At 36.7% G+C, this 20,670-nt stretch overlaps 1 protein-coding gene across 20 annotated transcripts in view; it reads left to right on the forward strand.

Annotated features, from left to right (window-relative positions):
• R3hdm2 (R3H domain containing 2) overlaps positions 1 to 20,670 on the forward strand; it is a 147,477-nt gene that overhangs the window by 93,306 nt on the left and 33,501 nt on the right. For 18 of the 20 annotated variants that reach the window (XM_077799220.1, XM_026398275.2, XM_077799219.1 and 15 more), the window contains 8 exons: positions 6,945 to 7,144; positions 12,326 to 12,367; positions 14,264 to 14,350; positions 15,369 to 15,495; positions 16,885 to 16,963; positions 17,725 to 17,784; positions 18,710 to 18,850; positions 19,271 to 19,379. In XM_077799220.1, coding sequence (XP_077655346.1) covers positions 6,945 to 7,144; positions 12,326 to 12,367; positions 14,264 to 14,350; positions 15,369 to 15,495; positions 16,885 to 16,963; positions 17,725 to 17,784; positions 18,710 to 18,850; positions 19,271 to 19,379 — 845 coding nt within the window. Of the gene's footprint in view, positions 1 to 5,439; positions 5,462 to 6,944; positions 7,145 to 11,231; positions 11,316 to 12,325; positions 12,368 to 14,263; positions 14,351 to 15,368; positions 15,496 to 16,884; positions 16,964 to 17,724; positions 17,785 to 18,709; positions 18,851 to 19,270; positions 19,380 to 20,670 lie in introns of those variants that run through there. The other 2 variants (XM_026398277.2, XM_026398280.2) reach the window with 2 other exon arrangements.

Consider the following 20,670-nt stretch of genomic DNA (forward strand, 5'->3'; position numbering starts at 1 on the left):
TTATAGCTGGCCATCCATTTTAACTCTATGGATGTTTAGTCCCTGCTGCTTAATTCTCAGGAGTTTTTTTTTTTTTTTTTTTTAGTGGAGTTAAATAACATAATAAAATGTATAGATCTTAAATCATCAGTGAATGAGTCTTGACAGTTGTATTCTATATATCCATGAAATCACTGCCACAAATAAGAATATTTCCATCACTCTTGACAGGTCCTTTTTTTTTTTTTTCTTTTCAAACCCTAAGCAACCACTTTCTGATTTCAGTCACTGTAGTTAGTTTTTCTTGTTCTTGAACTAATTGTATATGGGAGTGGGGCTACTTACTTTAATTTATCATAATAGTTTTGAGGTCTGTTCATGTTTTTGTGTTTATCAGTACACAAGTAGTTCATTCTTTTTTAAATTATTGAATAGTATTCCATTATATAAATATATCACAATTTTTTATCCATTCTTTTTGGCCCCTAAATTTTAAATAGTTTTTTAAAATGTGAGTATCAATTTGGAGTAATATTTTCTTGATATATGAATTAGTAAAGGACTAGAGAGCTTTATAGGGAATTTGTCACAGGGTAAGTCAGAATTTTTAGTACCTACATATTGTCTTTTTGCTTACATTTCCTCTTCTTGGCCATAGATTAAAAGGGAGAAACATTCCTTCTCTAAGCATCCCCTATATAATGTATTCCTTTGGCCTGTTGCCTAGAAAGTTGTTTGTAGAGTTGATGGAAGGATATACAATATCACTGTGTCATGAAAGGTACTTACCTTGGCAATCAGAAAAGTTATGGAGAATATGCAGTATTTTCCCTGAAAGAAATTGCTGAATCTTGGTTCCCAATCATCTTCCCCTGTATCATCCTATTACCTCACTCCCCATGCTGGCCCCCATATATAATAGTCCCCTGTGTGCTCCTTTGAGCTACTGAACGTCCTCAGGAGATATTCTGTCTTAGATATTGTGTTTTTGCCTGGATGCTGTGTACAGTGTACACAAATAGGTTGTAGGAAAGGGCTCATCTAAGGCCTTCTTGGGAGCGTAATGTCTTTGCTTTGTTCTAGGCAAAGTTAGACATAAAATTATTCCTATCTACTTCTTTCACACCAAAAACAAAACAACTTTCCAAGCCCTGAATTTCCTCTCTATACTAAATAAACCATCAAAAGTGGAAATTATTTCTCTTTTAACTTTCTGTCTTTGTTCTTGCTTTTTTTTAAACATTTTTAAAAATTTATTTTTTAGAAGTAGTTGAACACAATACTTTTATTTATTTTTATGTGGTACTTGAGGATCGAACCCAGGGCCTCACAATGCTAGACGAGCGCTCTACCGCTGAGCCGTAGCCCCAGCCCTGTTCTTGCTTTTTAAGGCTTTTTTAGTTAATAAATTGTCTTGTCCCTCAGCTGCAACTTTCACTTTTTTGGCCTAGAAAACATTTTTGTTTCTAGGAATGCTTACGCCTCAAGAATAAGGAAATTCTTCTGCATAGGATTGCAGGACTGGGACTGGGATTGGGATTGTTGCTCAGTGGTAGAGAGTACTTGCCTTGTATGTGTACGATCTTGGGTTCAATTCCCAGCACCGTTAAAAGTGTGTGTGTGTGTGTGTGTGTGTGTATTAAATGTTATTTTTGAGAGCAAAAGAGAGCCTGAGTCTAGAAATAATGGTTTTATAGTTAGTGTATCTTTGAATACATCACAGCTTTGGAATAGTAGTATGGTTAGCTGCTGTGTACGTTATGACAATTTCTTTTATCCTAGAGGCAAAATGGTGAAGAAACTTAAAATGATTTGAAGACCTGACTGACTTAAGTGGGGAATATTTAAAGAAAGAATAAGATAAGTTTGTCTTTTGTGAGAACTGACCTGGGGGCAATATTAAGCATGTTCTATAAAGCTGGCACAGAAAGCTAAACTGGGGCCAGTGGGAACAAATAATACAGAGATGAATTTTTGCCTTTTTACAGAGTATTCCTAAAATGAATTATTGGTTTCTGGAGGTGAAGACTCCATTTACTGGAGGTATACAAACAGGTCCAAGACAACCATTTTTCAGAGTTAGTAATGATTCAAGAACCTAGTTATCAAAGACTGTGGCTGAGGAATGCTGGAGTTAAATGAGAAAACTTCTAAGTACCCTTCCAATTTTGAGATCCCATGGTTCCTTTTGTATCTTCAGTGGACTTTTCATCTTCCTCTCTGGTCTTTGACCATCTAGTCCATTAGTGAGAGAAAGCAAATACCAAAGCAAGTCATATTTCCTGGGTTTGAGTTCTGTCTCTGGGATATACCAGTTGTATGACCTTAAGCAAATTATTTACCTTCTGTGCCTTGGTTTATTTATAAAATTGTGATGCTGATAATAATGAGATGCTTAAAGTACTTTAGGATAGTGGTTGGTACAATGTGAGCAATCAAGTTTTAGCTGATGATGATTATTATTATTATTATTAATATTCTCTCTCCCTGTCAGATACTTCTATTTATAAAACTATTCTTCCCTGTCTTTTCAGATAGTCCACTCTGTTAATACATCTTTTGTGACTATCACTCAGGGTGCTGAGATAATAAACTCAGCTTAAAAAAAATAGCTTAAATGATAAGGTTTATCACCTCATATATCAAGAGTTGCAGAGATAGGAAGGATCTAGGTCGACTAATTTAGTGTCTGCATCATAGAATTAAGAAAGTAGGCTTGGGGCTGGAGCTGGAGCTCAGTGGCAGAGTGCTTGCCTAGCACATTTGAGGCACTAGGTTCAATCCTTGATACCACGTAAAAATAAATAAAATATAGGCATGCTCCATCTACCAAAACAAAACAAAAATATGTAGACTTATTTCTTCTGCTTTCTCATCCCCCATTTGTTGGCAGCTGTCATAGTCCCAGCATCATTTGCACCCAAGATCACCATCAGCAGAGGATGCCTTTTTTTTTTTTAAGGTTTTTTTAAAAAAAACTTTAAATATAGTGGGAAGCCTTTCTAGGAAGCTTTTCCTTGAAGCCGCCCACCCAGCAAAGTCCCCTCATGTCTCGCTAGTGATGATTGAGTCACTTGTTCCTTCTAAAACCAGCCACAAAAAGGAAACAGAATTATCATAATTGGTTCATATAATTAAGCTTTGTCCCCCAAGGCTCTAGGGTAAGGTCACCTTCCCTGATCATGTGTCCACAGAAGAAGGCAAACACCAAAAGAAATATGGAGCTAGGTTGAGTGCAGTGGTGCACACTTGTAATTCCAGAAACTTGGGAGGCTGAGAAAGGAGGATTATAAATTCAAGGCCAGGGGCTGGCACTATAGCTCAGTGACAAAGTGCTTGCCTAGCATGTGTGAGGCTCTGGGTTCTATCCTCAGCACCACATAAAAATAAATAAAATAAAGATCCATCAACAACTTAAAATTTGTTTTAAATAAATAAATAAAGGTTTCAGTCCATCTATAACTACCAAAAAAAATTTAAATAAATAAATAAATTCAAGTGCAGCCTCAGCAACATAGTGAGACCTTGTCTCAGTAAAAAATAAAAAAGGATGAGGATGTAGCTATGTAGCCAGGTGTGGTGATACACAACTGTAATCTTAACAACTTGCTAGGCTGAGGCAAGAGGATCACAAGTTCCAGGCCAGCCTCAGCAATTTAGACCTATCACAAAGTAAAATAAAATGGGCTGGGAATAGAGCTCAGGGGCAGAGGGCCTTTGGGTTCAATCCTCAGTACAAAAAAAAAAAAAAAGAAAGAAAGAAAGAAAGAAAGAAAGAAAGAAAGAAAGAAAGAAAGAAAGAAAGAAAAAGAATCTAAAACAAATTTTCCTATATCTTCAACGAATGAAGGAAACTATATGGATCCTTAAAACTTGAGTTTGAATATGTAACCATATTCTACAGGCGGCTGTTATGAAAGATCATTTATCTATTTGCTTTCCTAGTTTTTTTGGCTGAGAAACAGTGCTTGGACACCAAAATTATTTCTGGTGTTCATGTAATGATCCTTTCCTGGCCAACAGGTGAAGAAGAGCTACAAAGTTGTCATTCTGATTTTGTATTTAGTTCCATCCTAGAAAAAGAAGTAGTCAGCTGCTTTACATTTTTCCATATCACCTTCTTTTTCTGACAGAGAAATTTGTTTGAGGCTAATTTAAACCTGGAAAGGAAAAATGTTGAGGGTCTATCATGTGGTATTAAAAAAGTAAACCTAATTTGTGAGATTTAAAAAAACTGATTTAGGATCAAGATTGAAGCAGCTGATAACTTACTGAAGGGAGCAACTATATAACAGATGGGACTATTTCAGAAATAGGAACATGATTCTGACCCAAGAGTTTTCTAGGAGAGGTTATTAGGCCTCTCAGGAAGTTGCAGAAAAGAGCTCTTCTTTGTAGAATAGGGGGAGATTGCATAAGGTCATATCTAAGAGTTCTTCTAATTGTTATCTTTACCAATGTTTCCTAGCTCTAGAGGTGGCAAGGCGTATGCTGAGTTTTACTGGTATTCCAAACTAAAGAGAATTGAGGCATGATTTCTCTTTTAGGATAGGAGGATGGTAGTAAATAAACCCATTCATCATCCATACATATTGGTTGTCCACTGTACAACCAATAATCAAAAAAAGCTGTAGGTTATAACTTTTTAGATGCCTATAGCTGTTGAATTAATTAATATTGACCTCTTTCTCTCTCTGTTTTCTTGCCTTTTTTTTTTTTTTTTTTTTTTTTTTGGAGACAGGCTCTTGCTATGTTGCCTAGACTAGTCTTAAACTCCTAGGCTCAGGTGATTCTCCCCCTCAGCCTCTTAGTGCTGGGACTATAAGAGCATACTCTTCTATGAAACGTTTTCTTTTTTCATTTTGGTACTGGGGATTGAATCCAGAGGTGTTCTACCAGTAAGCTATATTCCAGCTCTTTTTAAATTTTGAGATAGGGTCTTGCTAAGCTGCCTAGGTTGACCTTGAACTTTTCAATCTCCTGCCTCCTTCTCCCAAGTTGCTGCAATTACAGGTGTGCACCACTGTACCTGGCATGAGCCATTTTTTTTTTAGTCAGTTTCTTCCAATATTTCTTATCTTTAAATTCAGCTTTATTACTTTATGTTGCATGAATGACTCTCTGCTCCATTTAAAGAGAAGTTTTCTAAACCTATGCAAACTTAAGACTCCAAATAGCTTCTCAGGAGCTGCCACAAGATGGACAAAATAGTAATCTTGCAGACTGTCTTACTTGTGTTGGATGAGGCTATCTGTACTTCTTAAGGGAAGTCTTTTTTTTTATGGCTTTTTTTTTTTTTTAGAGAGAGAGAAAGAGAGAATTTTAATATTTATTTTTCAGTTTTCGGTGGACACAACATCTTTGTTGGTATGTGGTGCTGAGGATCGAACCCGGGCCGCACGCATGCCAGGCGAGCGCGCTACCACTTGAGCCACATCCCCAGCCCATTAAGGGAAGTCTTAACCTTTAAACTTATTTGAAGGTCAGAAATATGTCTGACAATTTTTTTTGAAGTATTGCTAACTGTTTCTAGAGCCATACTAGGAATATATATGACATCTGGGAGGGTTTACAGTTTTATCTTAAAGGAGGGAAAGAACTATTTAAGATTAAAGTATAGTCAGTAACCTATGTAAGGAGAAACTTCTACCAAACCTCTTGTTGTAACTAAGCATATTTGATTTTACCAGTTGAAGACGTGAATCTGTGAAAGCATGTATAGAACATCAACTTCTGTTTCTTAATGTATGTTTAGAGAACCACTGGCTTCATTACAGCATTTCCCAAGTAGTGAAAATGATAAAGAGTGGCTACTCCTGCACGGTAGATACAGGAGTATCTGTATTATTGGGAGATGGTAGAGTGACTGAACCCAAATAACAGATAGAAATGAAGATACTACTCTCCTTCAGGAAGAGACCCAATCTTTCTGAAGGACAAATAGCTACAAAGTTCTCTTCTTTGCTTTTTTAGCTTGCTTAAGATAAAGAATTTAAGATCTTGTAACCATTGTCTGTTTTTGTTGCTTTTTTTAATGGGGAGTAGCTTGAAGTTTGTGACAATGTTGTGGTTTTTGGTAGCTATGAAAGATCTCCCTTGGGAAAGTGTTTCTCTTTAGTGGTGAATCGAGCTTTATGATATATTTTTATTCTTTCTGGAGAATCTAGTGACTTCAGTGATTGAGCTGAAAATGTAATCAGACTTCTATAGGGAACAAGGGAGGACAAATGAAATGCTAAGAGGATTTCTACTAATTTGCTTTTGAACTTAATGCTGGTAAACTTCAAAATAATTATACTGAGTCAAAAAGTTTAGACTTTGTATGATTCCATTTATATAAAATTCTAGAAAATGCATGGGGCTGGCCTGTTCATCAGTGATAAGAGAGTGTGGCGAGACCCTATGTTCAAGTTCTCTCCCTGCCTCCTCCCCCCCAAAAAATCTTGAAAATTCAGATTAGTCTATAGTGACAGAAAACAGATCAGTGGTTCACCAGAGGTGGTGAGAAGAAGGGAGAGATTATGAAGGAGCATGAGGAAAGTTGGCTGTGATGGATATACTATTTCAAATATAGCGGTAGTTTCACAGGTGTTTATATATAACTCATCAAATTGTACATTTTAAATCATTTTAAGTCAATCAGCTTATTATTAAGTCAGTTTTACCTTAATAAATTTAGAAAAAAAATTAATTCAGAGCAGCATTTATCAAAGGACTCCTTTCTGGATTATAGAGGAGACTACTGGGGGGATGTGTGTGTGTGTGTGTGTGTGTGTGTGTGTGTGTGTTATGTATATACACGTGTGTATATATATGTGTATATGTATGTATTGATAATATATTCTAATTATATGTATATATTTATAAAAATATATATGTGTATACACACATGAGAAATACAAGTCTTAGGTGTATGTTAAATATAGAGACACACCTCCTGTTTAATACCTTTGATGTTTCTTTAGGAGTCCATAGAGGCTACTGTGTTCTGTTGAAGAACATGTCTGACAGTAACACTAGTCAAGAGACCCTGGAAATAATGAAAGAATCAGAAAAAAAACTGGTGGAGGAATCTGTAAGCAAAAACAAGTTTATATCTAAGACTCCAAGTAAGGAAGAAGTTGAGAAAGAAGGTGAAGATACCAGTTTGCGACAGGAGACACAGGTAAGGATTAGAAGCATTGTATACACTCTTTTTAATATTTGAATAGAAGTGAGAATCTGTAAGAATCTAGCCACCAATATCAACACTTGATGCTTCTTAAGAATCCCAACCTGAAGCCAGGCACAGTGGTATATGCCAGTAATCTCAGCTTCTAGGGAAGCCAAGGCAGGAAAATCTCAAATTTGAGGCTAACGTCAGACCCTGCTATCTCAGAAATAAGAAGGGCTGGAGATGTAGCTCAGTGGTGAATTACCCTTCAATTAATCCCTATATGGAGAGGGGGTTACTTTATGTTGGGGCAGGGGCTTGTTCTCTCAAGAAATCTCTCCCTGCTAGGCATGGTGGTGCACAGCTGTAATCCCAATGACTGGGGCCACTGAGACAGGAGGATTGCAAGTTCAAAGCCAGCCTTAGCAACTTGGCAAGGCCCTAAGCAACTTAGTGAGACCCTGTCTCAAAATAAAAAAAATAAAAAGGGCTGGGGATGAAGTTCAGTGGTAAAGTGCCCACAGGTTCAATCCCCAATACTTAAAAAGAAAACAGAAAAGAAACATCTCCCTGATGGCATGTTCCTGTAATCAGGAGACTTGCAAGTTTGAGGCCTGCCACAACAACTTACCAAGGTGCTAAGCAACTTAATGAGACCCTTTCTCAAAATAAAAAATGGACTGGGGATGTAGTTCAGTGGTAAAGTGCCCAAGGGTTCAATCCCCGAAAGAAAGGGAGAGAGGGAGAAAAAGAGAAAGAGAGAAAAAAAGAAAGGACAAAATGAAATCCCTAATACATTCAATAGTTCTTGCTACATTTGCTGCATTTTTATATTTTTTAACTATCAAAAAATAAACTGTGGCCTGGGGTTGTAGCTCAGTGGTAGAGCGCGTTGCCTAGCATGTATGAGACACTGGGTTTGATTCTCAGCACGCATATAAATAAATGAATTTTAAAAATCTATCAACAACTAAAAATATATATAAAAATTTTAAAAAATAAACTGTATACAAACATATTTAACAAGTCATAACATGGCTCATAGAATAAATTCTTAAAACTAGAGCTGCTTGTCTTCACACACAGTATTAAATTCATATCCTGGCTGTGTTAAAACAGTCAGCATTTTCTGGGTCAGAAATAGTCTCTGAACTTGCCACTTGGTGAATGAGTGAGAGGAATTTCATCCTTTGGTTCTTACGTTTTTCATCCAAATCCATATTCAATGCAGAATTACACATAGTAGATAGTTGGCCAAGCTTCTTCCAGTGTTCTTTTTTGGTATCCAGCTAACTGGATTCTGAGCCTCCTCTACCCTATCTATTACAGCTCTCCTTTCCATCTATGGTCACTGCTGGTTTCTTCCATAATTCAAGACTAATCTCTAAATCCTTTCATTGATGCCCAAGCCTGAGATTGGCCTTTGTTATAAGCCTAGGAGATAGAACATTAACTCTAGCAGGAGCAATAGCATTTTGGAGTGTCTGGAAATTTGAAACATAATTTTTCAAGACAACTTAATTGACCTAGCCTTGTCCTCTTTAAAGATGAAAACAGCTACAACATAAAGGGATGAATTAAAATCAGACAGCTCTCTGAGATATTTTGTTCTCTAGTCTACCTATTTTCTTACTGTCTTTCTGCTTAAAACTTACCAGATCTCCATCCTGGCAGCTTTTCTCTCCATTATCTTTTACATGTGACTTGTTATTCCCCACCCATCCTCCCAAAGTTTGTGTAGACAATTTACTACTGTTCAACTTTACTTCCAGCCTCCACCAATATCAATAATGAATTTTAAATACTCAGAACATATAAATGAATATTTAATTATGTACTGTCATATTACATGGAAGATAACAATTAAATGAACTTTTAGTACAACTTACTCTATTCTGAGGAGACTATTATGAATGATGTTCTGAACTCCAGTTGTATACACTTTTTGAAAATAGGCAGTAAAGAAAGGACATCTGTTGGTTTTATATTCTTTATGAGCACCTGTTTACTGTGGAAATGTCTTCACCTGCATATAAAAACAGTCATAAATGGGGATCAAAAGGACCTGCCACCTTTCTAATTTGATTTCTTTTGCTGCCTCTAACTAAAGCAGGTGGAGAGGCTGCTGCCATCTACTGGAGTTTGTTTCTTTTGCAAAAATTTTAATCTTGTGTGCCACAGTGTATCATATGGAGGAGTCCCTTAGGAAGCCCCCTCCTCTCTACCATTTCCCAACAGAACCCAAACCCCTTCAGCAGCACTAAAAATTCTGCTCCTTCTGTATTCCCTCTGCTTGTACCCTGACAGTCTCCCCAAGAATCTAACTGGTGCTGTCAAGGAAGTCTATGTTTTGAGGTGGAGCTGAAAATTTTTGAGGAAAGGGGACTGCATTACTAATATTGTGAGATATATTTTGGGAATCAGCAGTTGGAACTCACAGTATCTTTTGCATGGATACAGTGCTGCAAAATTCAGGTTCTGAAATTCTGTTTATAATGGGCAAGACTTCAGGTAACACATATTGAACTTAGGTATATCCTATAAATAACCAGCTTGGTGTGGCCTCCTTGTTGGGCTTTCTGACTTTAAACTTGTAATCCCTCTGATTCATCTACCTTGCTGCTTTAGAAAGATGGTCATGAAATGAGAAACTGAATTTTTAAATTCTCTTCAAGTTTTCTGTGTGTCTTATTGCCATAGGCTAGGTCCCAGATTTCCCAGCATGGTAAATTGTGACCTAGTCCCTTATCTGCCAACCATCACCTCTGGCATTCTATGTTTTAGTATGATTTGATTCCTTGGTCCCTTATAAAAGGAAGCTGAAGTTTGGGGAAAGCTTGCTTTTGTATATGCCTTCTCTTCCCAGTATCCCCTCCTTAATGTTCTTTCCCTGAGCTCCTTCAACTTCTGAACCCTCTTCCAACATCTAATACCTATTTACCTCTCAAAACTCAATCCAGATACGTCTTTTTTTCAAGAGGTCCTCCTTGACAACCTTACTCACCCACTGAAGGTCTATATTATATAATTCTTATTATTAATGTCTTGTCTTCCTCACTGAATTATAGGCTCCGTTAAGCCCAGGTTTTGGTCATTTAGGCTTATGATTATATTCCTAAGTTCTAACACAGTGCCTTACAGGCACTCAGTACTTAATATATGAACTTATATGTTGCTAGGTCTGAGTTAGATGACTTCATTATGTGCTTCTGTCAAACTTTGTGAGTACCTCTGTAACACACTTAATGTACTATACTGTAATTGTCTATTTATCTGTCTTCTCCAACAAGATTATGAGTTCCTTTGAAAAGGTTTGTCTTTTATCTCCATATCCTCTAGTAGCAATCATAGTACCTGCTACATGTTAGGCTTTTAGTATGTCTTTGGCTGTTTAATGAAAATTACCCATTCTGGGAAATAAGCAGATCCATATATCGTTAGTAGCGGTATAAATTTATACAACACTTTGAAGGTTAATTTAGCAATATTTTATAAAAATGTTAGTGGATTACAGATATACTGTTTATAGATAAACTTAATGATGTGGTTGTTTATATTAGCAAAAGGTCATAAATGTCCTAAATGGTACAATTTAAGGACTGGTAAAATTAGTTATGTTATAGCCATACAGTGAAATACTGTATAGCAATTAAGAAAGACAGAGTAGATCTTCTGCATTATGCTATCCATTAAAAAAAAAATGAAAAAAAGAAAAAAGTTTAACAGCAAAGTTTAGAGAATAATGTGTACAATAATAGTGTGTACATGGTTTTAAAAAAATACCTGTGTACACGAGTACAATAAACTTACATATGCATAAAAAATGTCTCTGGGTGGATCTAAAAGAATTTCAATACTGGTTAATCCTTTAGGAGGGAACCAGCTGTCAGGGGGACAGATGTAAAAGATTTACTGTTCATTATATAACTCCATTATGCCTTTTAAATGTTTGTGATGTGTATATGTATTATTTATTTGAAAAAGTAGTGATAAATGCTGCTTCATATTTCTGGACTGTGAATCTTCCCTTGCTGTAACAGGTCTTGGCATTGACCAGCTCCATCATTTCTTACTCTTTCCATCTACCTTCCCAGTTCTCCATTTTGCATTGTGGCAGTGTTGTTTGCTAACTAGTGAAGAGGACCAAGGAAAGAAAAATCCTCACCTACCCAAGACCATGCTGGTATTCTGCCTCTGACTTATTTCCCCTTCCCCACCCTACAGCCTCAGTTGGACATTCCAACCCCTTCCCCAAAAGGGTGGGGTAATATTTAGAACAAATATCTATGCAAATTATATATAGGCAGAGTTTTCTTGCTTGCACTTTATACCCTAATCATACACATTTTGATATCTCAGATGTTTAGAAATCCTATGAGTTTATTTGCTGTTCCCTCCTCCTACCTTAAGCCTCATCCTTCATCTTATGTGGCTTCTACCCTGTTCCTTACCCACTCTTTCTTCCCTTTGCTTGGGAGATCTTATCCCTTTCTTCCATGCCTCTTCCTTTTTATCCTCTCCCCTCTCATATCTCTGACCCAGACAAGCTAGCTATGAGATTCACCACCAGGAGCTTAAAACTGGGAGAATTTTCATATTCAAGTATGGAGACATATGGGAAGAAGACTTTTCATTCCATTTTTGCAGTGATTTATAGAGACAGGTATTTTGGGTATCTCAAGTTGGAACTCTGATGTTCGAACATCTGTCTCATAGGATGTTATTATAAATCATAGTTAAGGGACCACATTTTATATCCATTATAAATTAAATAGGCTTCTGTATGCAAACTTGGAGTAAAAAAAAATATTTCATGCTGTGATAGTAACATTTTCAGAAGCATTTTAATCAGGAGAGAATTCCATGGTTTGTCCAAAAGTATTTTCAGTCTATGAAAAAGGCCAGCAAATCAATTGTTCCTTTTCTTTATCTTCATGGTAAATGGTGATTTGACTGGTATGAAGTCAGTTATGGTAAATGATGATTTGACTGGTTTGAATGATCTGAAGGCCCTTCATGTCACAGTTGCTGCAGTTGGAGTAGAGTGACACCAAGGATATTGATTTTCATCAAAATTTGGCAATTGTTATAATAGTTTTTATAGTTAGTGCTTTTATGCTGTAAGCATATATTGCTTCTAACTTCAGTATTGATTTTCCCCATCTTTAATATTTTCCAATTCCCTTTTAACAGAGGCGGACATCCAACCATGGTCATGCCAGGAAAAGAGCCAAGGTAAGACTTCTTCCTTCATTGCTTATTTTCTAATGTTATTAGTAATACATTTCACAGATGGATATATCATCAACCTCTAGTTTATTCAGATTATATGTTGGCCAAGTTTTCTTGTTTGCACTTTCTACCCTAATTATGAATTTGCATCATACACACAGTTGCATGCACACACACACACACACACATATATTTCCTAGTGGAAGGTCTTCTTCATTTTTCTCCATTACCTCTAATTCAATCATAATCTATTTCTGATGCCTGAAAGGACACCCAGCTGGAGCCTTCTGCAGAGCCTGGGAGAATTTGGTACTGGTTGTGCTAAAATGCCAGTTTGTCTGCTCACTCTGGCTTCTTTAGGAGATTGGCTGTTTGTGTGAGTTTTGAAATTCACTTTCACATTTTTCCCCTCCATTTGAATTTTTCTTAACATAAATCCTGCCCCAATTAGTAGAAATGACTCAACATTTTCAGATATCCTAGAAATACAGACTTATTTTTTTTTAATATTTTATTTTTACATTGGGACAGAGAAGAGGATTTTGTTTTTAATCATTGTATGATAAAATCAACACACCATAGATTATTTTAAGCTGAGTTATCAGGAAAGACTATATTATTATCTGATAGCTTTTTTAATTTAGCTGGGGAATAATAGAATATTAGACCTTCCTTATAGTGGGAAGATTGTCATCAGAGGTGCCCACCCCCTTCCTCTAGAAAACTAAAGGTAGAAAATTTGGGAGTAGCCCAGCCAATTTGTGGTTTGGGTTTGAAGAAGGTCAAGAAATTTGATAAGTAGCACTACCTCATGCATCACATGGCCTAATTACAGGGAAGGCCATGATGTTAATGTTTAGAACAGAGGATATTCACTGCTGTTTTAGGTCTGCCAAGATTTTTTGACATAAATAAGACAGTTATTATTTCCATTTTGCAATGAGGAAACTTGAGCTACAGAATTTAAGTAAACTTAACAAGGACATTCAGTAGTTAACAGCAGAAATAGCTTGAGGTTATTCTTCAGACTCACAAATTATTTTCTGGTACTCCCCTACCTGGAGTACACACACTGTTTTTGCTTTGGTATTCACTGCAAACCTTAGTTTTATCGTAAGAACTCTCAGTAAATGTTTATAGCTAGATGTCTAATGAGTCACTCTATAATTTTTGGCTTCAGTGATTCCTAGGAAAGCAGTGATTTGCATAATGGATTTTAGATCTTTTTTGAGATTCAAGAGCCAGCAGAAGAAAACCAGGTGGATTAGCTTTTTATTACACTAAATCCTAAGTATTATAAAATTTCTTTGTCTTTCTCTTCATTCTTTCCTAGACACTTCTTTTCATACCCTTCCCATCTCAAGTTTAGAGTTGTTTAGCATTTATTGTCTACTGTATGCTAGGCACTATTTGATGATATGTATATTTATATATTTTATATTATCTGATTTTCACAACCTTTTTGGTATTTTTTTAGTCTGACTTTATTGAAGAAAAACAGAGAACAATTAAATTAAGTAATTTGCTCAGAGTCTTATGTCTTATAAATGCAAAAACCAAGAGTCATAACTAGGACTTTTGGCTCAAGTCCATTGTCTTTCTATAGTGCTATACTGCTGCGTATTTGCAATAAACTTTCAAGTCAAGAAATTACAGCATTGGTCTAAAGACAGAAGAGGGCTAAGGAAAGTAGGTTTCCAACCATCTGTGATTTGTTTTTACATATCTATTGTTGTAAGCAGAATTACCTTTCATTTGAACCTGGAATTGGCAAATAGGACCTATTTGGAAACTCAGAAATCAAAAACAAACAACAACAATGAAGAACCAGTAAGGAATCAACAGCTAACAGAACCAAAGAAGGAAATATACATAGCTGTTTGTTTGTTTGTTTTTCAGTCTAATTCCAAGCTGAAATTGGTACGTAGTCTGGCAGTATGTGAAGAGTCCTCCACCCCATTTGCTGATGGGCCATTAGAAACCCAGGTAGGTTGTTTAAAGAATAAGTGTAGCTTTTGAGTGCATGGCATTTGTTTGGTTTGGTGTAGCAATCACAGCATCAACATCAAGCTTGGAAATCAGGGAAAATGGCACTTTAAAAACAAAAGCTATTGGGCTGGGGTTGTAGCTCCGTGGTAAAATGCTTGCCTAGCATGTGTGAGGCACAGGGTTTGACTCTCAGCACTGCATATGAATAAATAAAATAAGGTCTGTCAACAAAAACAAAATTCTGAGTACCAGGGATTGAACTCAAAGACACTTGACTACTAAGCTACGTCCCCAGTCCAATTTTATATTTTAGGATCTCACTGAGTTGCTTTAGTGCCTCACTTTTGCTGAGCCTGGCTTTGAACTTGGAGTCCTTCTGCCTCAGCTTCCCGAGCCACTGGGATTACAGGCATGCGCACTATGCTCAGCCTAAAAAAGTACTTTTTAAAAAATAAAACAGAGGGGTTGGGATTGTGGCTCAGTAGTAGAATGCTTGCCTAGCATATGTGAGACACTGGGTTCAATCCCCAGCACTACATAAAAATTAATAAAGGTATTGTGTCCATCTACAACTAAAAAAAAAAAACCTTAAAAATAAATATAAAAAACCCCAGAAATTATTGAATAAGATAGGGCAGGGTGAGTGTATGATGTATAGATCATCAAGTCTTGACCATACATTTTAATACAAACAAGGAGATCCCAGAGCTGATTCTGTTTTCCCACCCGTATTCTTCCTCCAGTGGTTAAAGCATTACCGTCCAGTTTTTCTGTCAAGAACAGCTGGTGTAACTTGAGCTCTTGCTCTATAAGTAGGGTGTGACTGCTGACAGGAAAAGCTTGGGGCCTCCACTTTCTTGGTGGAACAAAAACTAAAGCAATTTAACAAAACATACTCTTCTATGAGATAAAGCTACCTCCCCAAAATTTGCCTCTATTGAGATTCTAAGCAAGTTGCAAGACAGTTAAAATCCTTATTCCTCTTTGAATATATTATTTTTTCCTCTTGTTTAAGGATATAATTCAATTGCATATCAGTTGCCCCTCTGACAAGGAGGAGGAAAAGTCCACAAAGGATGTCTCTGAAAAGGAAGACAAGGACAAAAACAAAGAAAAGGTCCCAAGGAAGATGCTCTCTAGAGGTGAGGACTTTCCCTCTCATCTGTCTTAATGCCTGGCTCTGTAGTATACGTTCCTCTCATCCTGAAACCTGGTACCCACTGGCCTTACTAGCCAAACACTTGTAGTCTGTAGTGTCCTGCTAACTTGATTGCTTGGGAAGATACCTAACTAGTTTACTTTCTTTGGTTTAGGGCTCACATGCCCCCAGAGAGCTACTTTGTCTGCATTGGTACTACCCAGGGGAGGACAGTGTAGTCAATTCTGATTTATTTGTGCTATGAAATAAATGGTGACATGGATAATCAGACTCTCCAGATAACATATATATTTTGGTTTGGGATGGCTGGAATAATAATTTTTTTAAATTTTAATGCAGACCTGCTCCCTTTTTGGGAGGCGGGGGTACTTTACCACTGAGTTACATCCCCAGCCTGTTTAATTTGGGAGTTTTTTTGTTTGTTTGTTTTTTAGTACCAGGGATTAAACTCAGGAATACTCAACCACTAAGCCACATCCCCAGCCCTATTTTGTATTGTATTTTATTGCTTAGTACCTCGAAGTTGCTGAGACTGGCTTTGAACTCACAATTCTCCCCTCAGTCTCCCAAGCCACTGAGATTATAGGCATGTGTCACTGTGCCCAGATAATTTTTTTGTTTTGAGACAGAGTCTCAATAAGTTGCTTAGGGGACTGGGGTTGTGGTTCAGTGGTACTTGCCTAGCACACGTGAGGCACTGGATTCAATCCTTAGCACCACATAAAAAAAAAAAAAAATAAATAAACAAAATAAAAGTATTTTGTTCATCTATAACTAAATAATAATAATAATAAGTTGGTTAGGGCCCCTCTAAGTCGATGAGACTGGCCTTGAACTTGTGATCCTCTAGCCTCAGCCTCTAAATTGCAGGGATTACATGTGTGCACCACTGCACCCAGGTGGCTTTAAACTTTTGAACTGGTAGCAAAAAGACATATTCCGTAAAAGTGATAGTTGACAAGAAAAGGCAACCTTAGGATTAAAAATAGTCAATATTTGGGCATATTTGTATTTAGATTCTGCAAAATTCAGTCTTGACTGCTCCCTTATCTGGAATTTATTTGCTATAGCTAAAATAAAACATACTGTATTTTAATCAGGATATTCAGTAAATACACTTACCTTTCAGTAATGATAAGTGGCATTTTAGTATAATTTTGATGCAACACTATGGCCCAGATTTTTCCTTTTGTGAAGGGGACTTTTGGAGGGCTACCACTCAAGGTCATTCTGGATTTAATGCTGAAACCCTAAAGTTTGATTCTGCTTTCCTATTCTTATCTTCTCAGTCAGGTTGTGGGTTTTACTTGGGATTAGGTACCATACAAGGCAATTTCATGTACTTTAATTTCTTTTGTTGTTGTGCTTCTAGACTCCAGCCAAGAATATACAGACTCCACTGGAATAGACCTACATGAATTTCTTGTAAATACACTGAAAAAGAACCCAAGGTAATAACATGATTGGTTTAAGAGAGAAAGGGAATAGGAGGCAAGAGGCCGAGCAACTTCCCAGAATTTTTCCATTATGAATCTTGGATGTCCATCCCCTCCCTGAGTGTTTCTCAAGTATAGTTTTATATTCTGTGAGGGATTCAGAATACCCTCACATTGAAGTTTCTGCTTTTGGAAGAGTTAAAAAATTCTGTGGAAAAGAATGTAGAGTCAAAGAAATATGAAGATTTGGGAGCACAGTGATTAAAAAGCACGAAGAAAAAGATAATTGATTTGTACATAAGCTAAATCATCGATCATTGCTTTAAAAGACTGAATAACCAGAAGGGATGTAGAATAAATAGATTTATAAGTATAAAGTATGTGTTTATATGAATATATTGCTAACAATTAGCTTTCTGATATGGATAGCAAAGCATATGATTAGGAGGAAGTCTAAAAAAATGTATATTTGGGTTTTCTCTTTCAAAATATCGAAGTACGGGGGCTGGGGCTGTAGCTCACATGTGAGGCAATGGGTTTGATCCTCAGTACCACATAAAAATAAATAAATAAAGATATTATGTCCATCTACAACTAAAAACAATATCAAAGTGCAGGCTAGTGAGACACAGCAGCCTCTGCATTACAGTCCATTGGAGTTTGGATATATCCCTCCCTTTAGCTTCTGTAGTGAACAAGTTATTTTCAATTCCTGCTTTCAATGTCTATGGGAGGGCTGTGTTTTGTTTTGTTTTGTTTTAATCTTTTTTAAACAGGGACAGAATGATGCTGCTAAAATTAGAACAGGAGATTCTGGAATTTATTAATGACAACAAGTAAGTTACTTGTATGAAATATACACTTAGAGGTGGGAGGGGGCACTGGAAAGAAATTTAGACACAATTTTCTCTTTTGTCTTTCCCTCAAAGTGAGAATTTTGAAGTAATTTGTCACTGGGAAACAAAAGAAATTAAGAGAGCAATCAGAATGGATTAAAAGTATATGTATAGGGGAAAAAAGAATCCACTGTATGGGTAGATCACATTTTTTAAATCCATTCATCAGTTAATCAAAATACATAATTTTTTTTTTACTTTTTGGTTATTATGAGTAATGCTACAATTAACATTTGTGTGGATTCATGTTTACAATTTCTTTAAATATATATCTGGAGTGGAATTGCTGGGTTATATGGTAATTTTAGTTTAACTTTTGTGGAATTCCCAAAGAGTTTTATGAAGCACTGTGCCATTTTAAATCCCTACCAGTAAAGTATGAAGGTTTCAACTTCTCCACATCCTTGCCAACACTAATTATTGTTGTGATTATTATAGTCAACCAATTATTTATTCTTAAATAAAAATATCTAATTAACCTTATAAAAAAGTATATGTATGAAAACAGAGGTTTTTAAGTTGTTGCATAGACATACATTGAGAAAGAATTAATGTCTTTTTCAGCAACTAGGCCCTGTCCTGGAATTTGTATTCTTAAGTTTCCCTTTTTCCTTTGTCAAACTTCGTCCAAGTGGGTGGGACCAAGGCCTTAAGAAGTAGTCTTAGGATAGTAGGTAGATCAGAATAATTACAAAACTCTAGAGAGAAATCTTTTTGGTTTCCACTGAGTAAATATGTATCATCTTTATAATATGTCTGTTTTTCTAAGAAATGCTCTTCTTTAGACAGTGGTAAGAAAAATTACAGTTAGCTACTGTTACTATTATATATCTTATTTCACTTTTCCCCCTGGGTTTCCCTTCAGTAACCAGTTCAAGAAGTTCCCTCAGATGACCTCATATCACCGGATGCTATTACACCGGGTAGCTGCCTATTTTGGAATGGACCACAATGTTGATCAAACTGGGAAAGCTGTTATCATCAACAAAACCAGCAACACAAGAATGTAAGGGAGAAAACTATGGAGTGGGTAGACTTTCCTGGGATAACCTGCTAGGGTAGAAGAAGAAGGTATAGGATCAAGATGACTCTTCTGTGAGGGGTTGGGGGGATGGGCGGTTATATTACCGGTTTCTTTTTACAAAGCGTTAGAGACATATTTTAGAGGCACTGATATTTCTTGAAGATTGGCCCTAGCTCTTCTTCACCTTCATTGATAGGACCATACAACTTTGAAGGAAGAGAAGTTATAGGTGTATAAAGAACAGAGGAGTTCAATAAAACATCTATTTGACTTTTTGGATGTCTGACTTCAGAAATTACCTATAGGGATTGTGGAACGTAGTAGAGCTATACCTAGGAGGTCTTCTTTCTAACAAAGGGGTCTTTTTTCCTCCCATCTTTCACAATTCTTTCCAAATCCCAGCCCTGAACAGAGGTTCTCAGAACATATAAAAGATGAGAAGAATGCCGAATTTCAGCAGAGATTCATCCTCAAGAGAGATGATGCCAGTATGGACCGAGATGATAACCAGGTGAAGAATGGAAAAGGGTGGGCCTTTAGAGAGAGCCTGCAGTAAGAGAAACTGGGAAGGGAGAAGAAGTTTGTGGGATGGAAAAAACTCAAAATACCTTAGAATGGAAAAATGTATTGAACTATGCTAAGTTGACTTTGGCTTAATGTTGAAGATTGACTACACTTATTGAGCTGGATGCCACTCTCTTAGTCCTGGAGAGACATGGTGCTGAGGTTTGCTGGATGATCTCATTTGGTCTAGAACTGCTTGGGTCTGCCACTGACTTCTAATTCCATGTCACTTTGGACAAAGCAAGGTCTCTCCCTGCCTCGGCTGTGATCCAGCTGTTGGTTTCATTCTTTTTTTTTTTTTTTTTTTTTCCCCTTTTATAGTTAGGGATTTCTTCAGGAATCACTAAAAGCTACTTTATCCCACTTCCACTCTTATCCTAGCTGAGGACTAGCCTTGAACTGACAAAGTTGTGGTCTGATTTAACCAATTATAAAGGTGTGTCTGATCCCTTTCTGCAAACTCCTTAATCTTTTCCCAACTCCTTCCACCAAGGTGAGTGAGTTAATTTGACTTTTGCTGATGGGAACCTCAGAGAAGATCCCCTTTGTAATCCACTTCTAGGAGAATAACAAATGAACAGCCTGTCCTAACCCTTCATTTACAGGCCTAGCTGCTGCCCTGACCTATGATAAACCCTTCAGATAGTGATTGTTTGCAGGTTTCCTCCCTAAGTAGAGGTTAGATCCAGCCTGCTTCTGCTTAACCTCCAAAGGGGGTTAGATTTGGAAAGTGTGGTTGGTTAGAGACATTATTGTCTGCTAATTAATGATAACTATAATAATATCTAGAGTCAAAATTAGTTTTCTTGGGATATTGTGTGGTCTTGATACCAGGACCCATCCTGCTGCTTGAATATTAGAGGAGTCTTTTTGAAGTGTCATTATCTAATGTGGACAAACACGCTGGGTCTGATTGAAAACAAAACAAAACAATAACAACAAAAAAACATACAAAAAGACGGAACTAAATTTTAAAAAAACAAGAAAGAGTCTTTCCATCCTGATGCCCTTCTATCCATTTTTCCAAAACCCCTTTTCTGTGGATCAGGAATTATTCAGTCCTAGAGGCAAATTGGGGCAAAGTAGAATCTGCCTCTACTGTAAACTTTTTATCTCTCAGCTTCAGACTTGATCCATAATAGGGTAGACTCTGTGTACTTCTCTCTGGGATATTAATAATAAACATAGCATTGCTATTTTATTGAGTGTTTTCCCTGAACTAGGCTCTATTCTAAATG

This window comes from Urocitellus parryii, chromosome 5 (genome assembly GCF_045843805.1).
Source record: "Urocitellus parryii isolate mUroPar1 chromosome 5, mUroPar1.hap1, whole genome shotgun sequence".
In the NCBI taxonomy this organism is placed as follows: domain Eukaryota; kingdom Metazoa; phylum Chordata; class Mammalia; order Rodentia; family Sciuridae; genus Urocitellus; species Urocitellus parryii.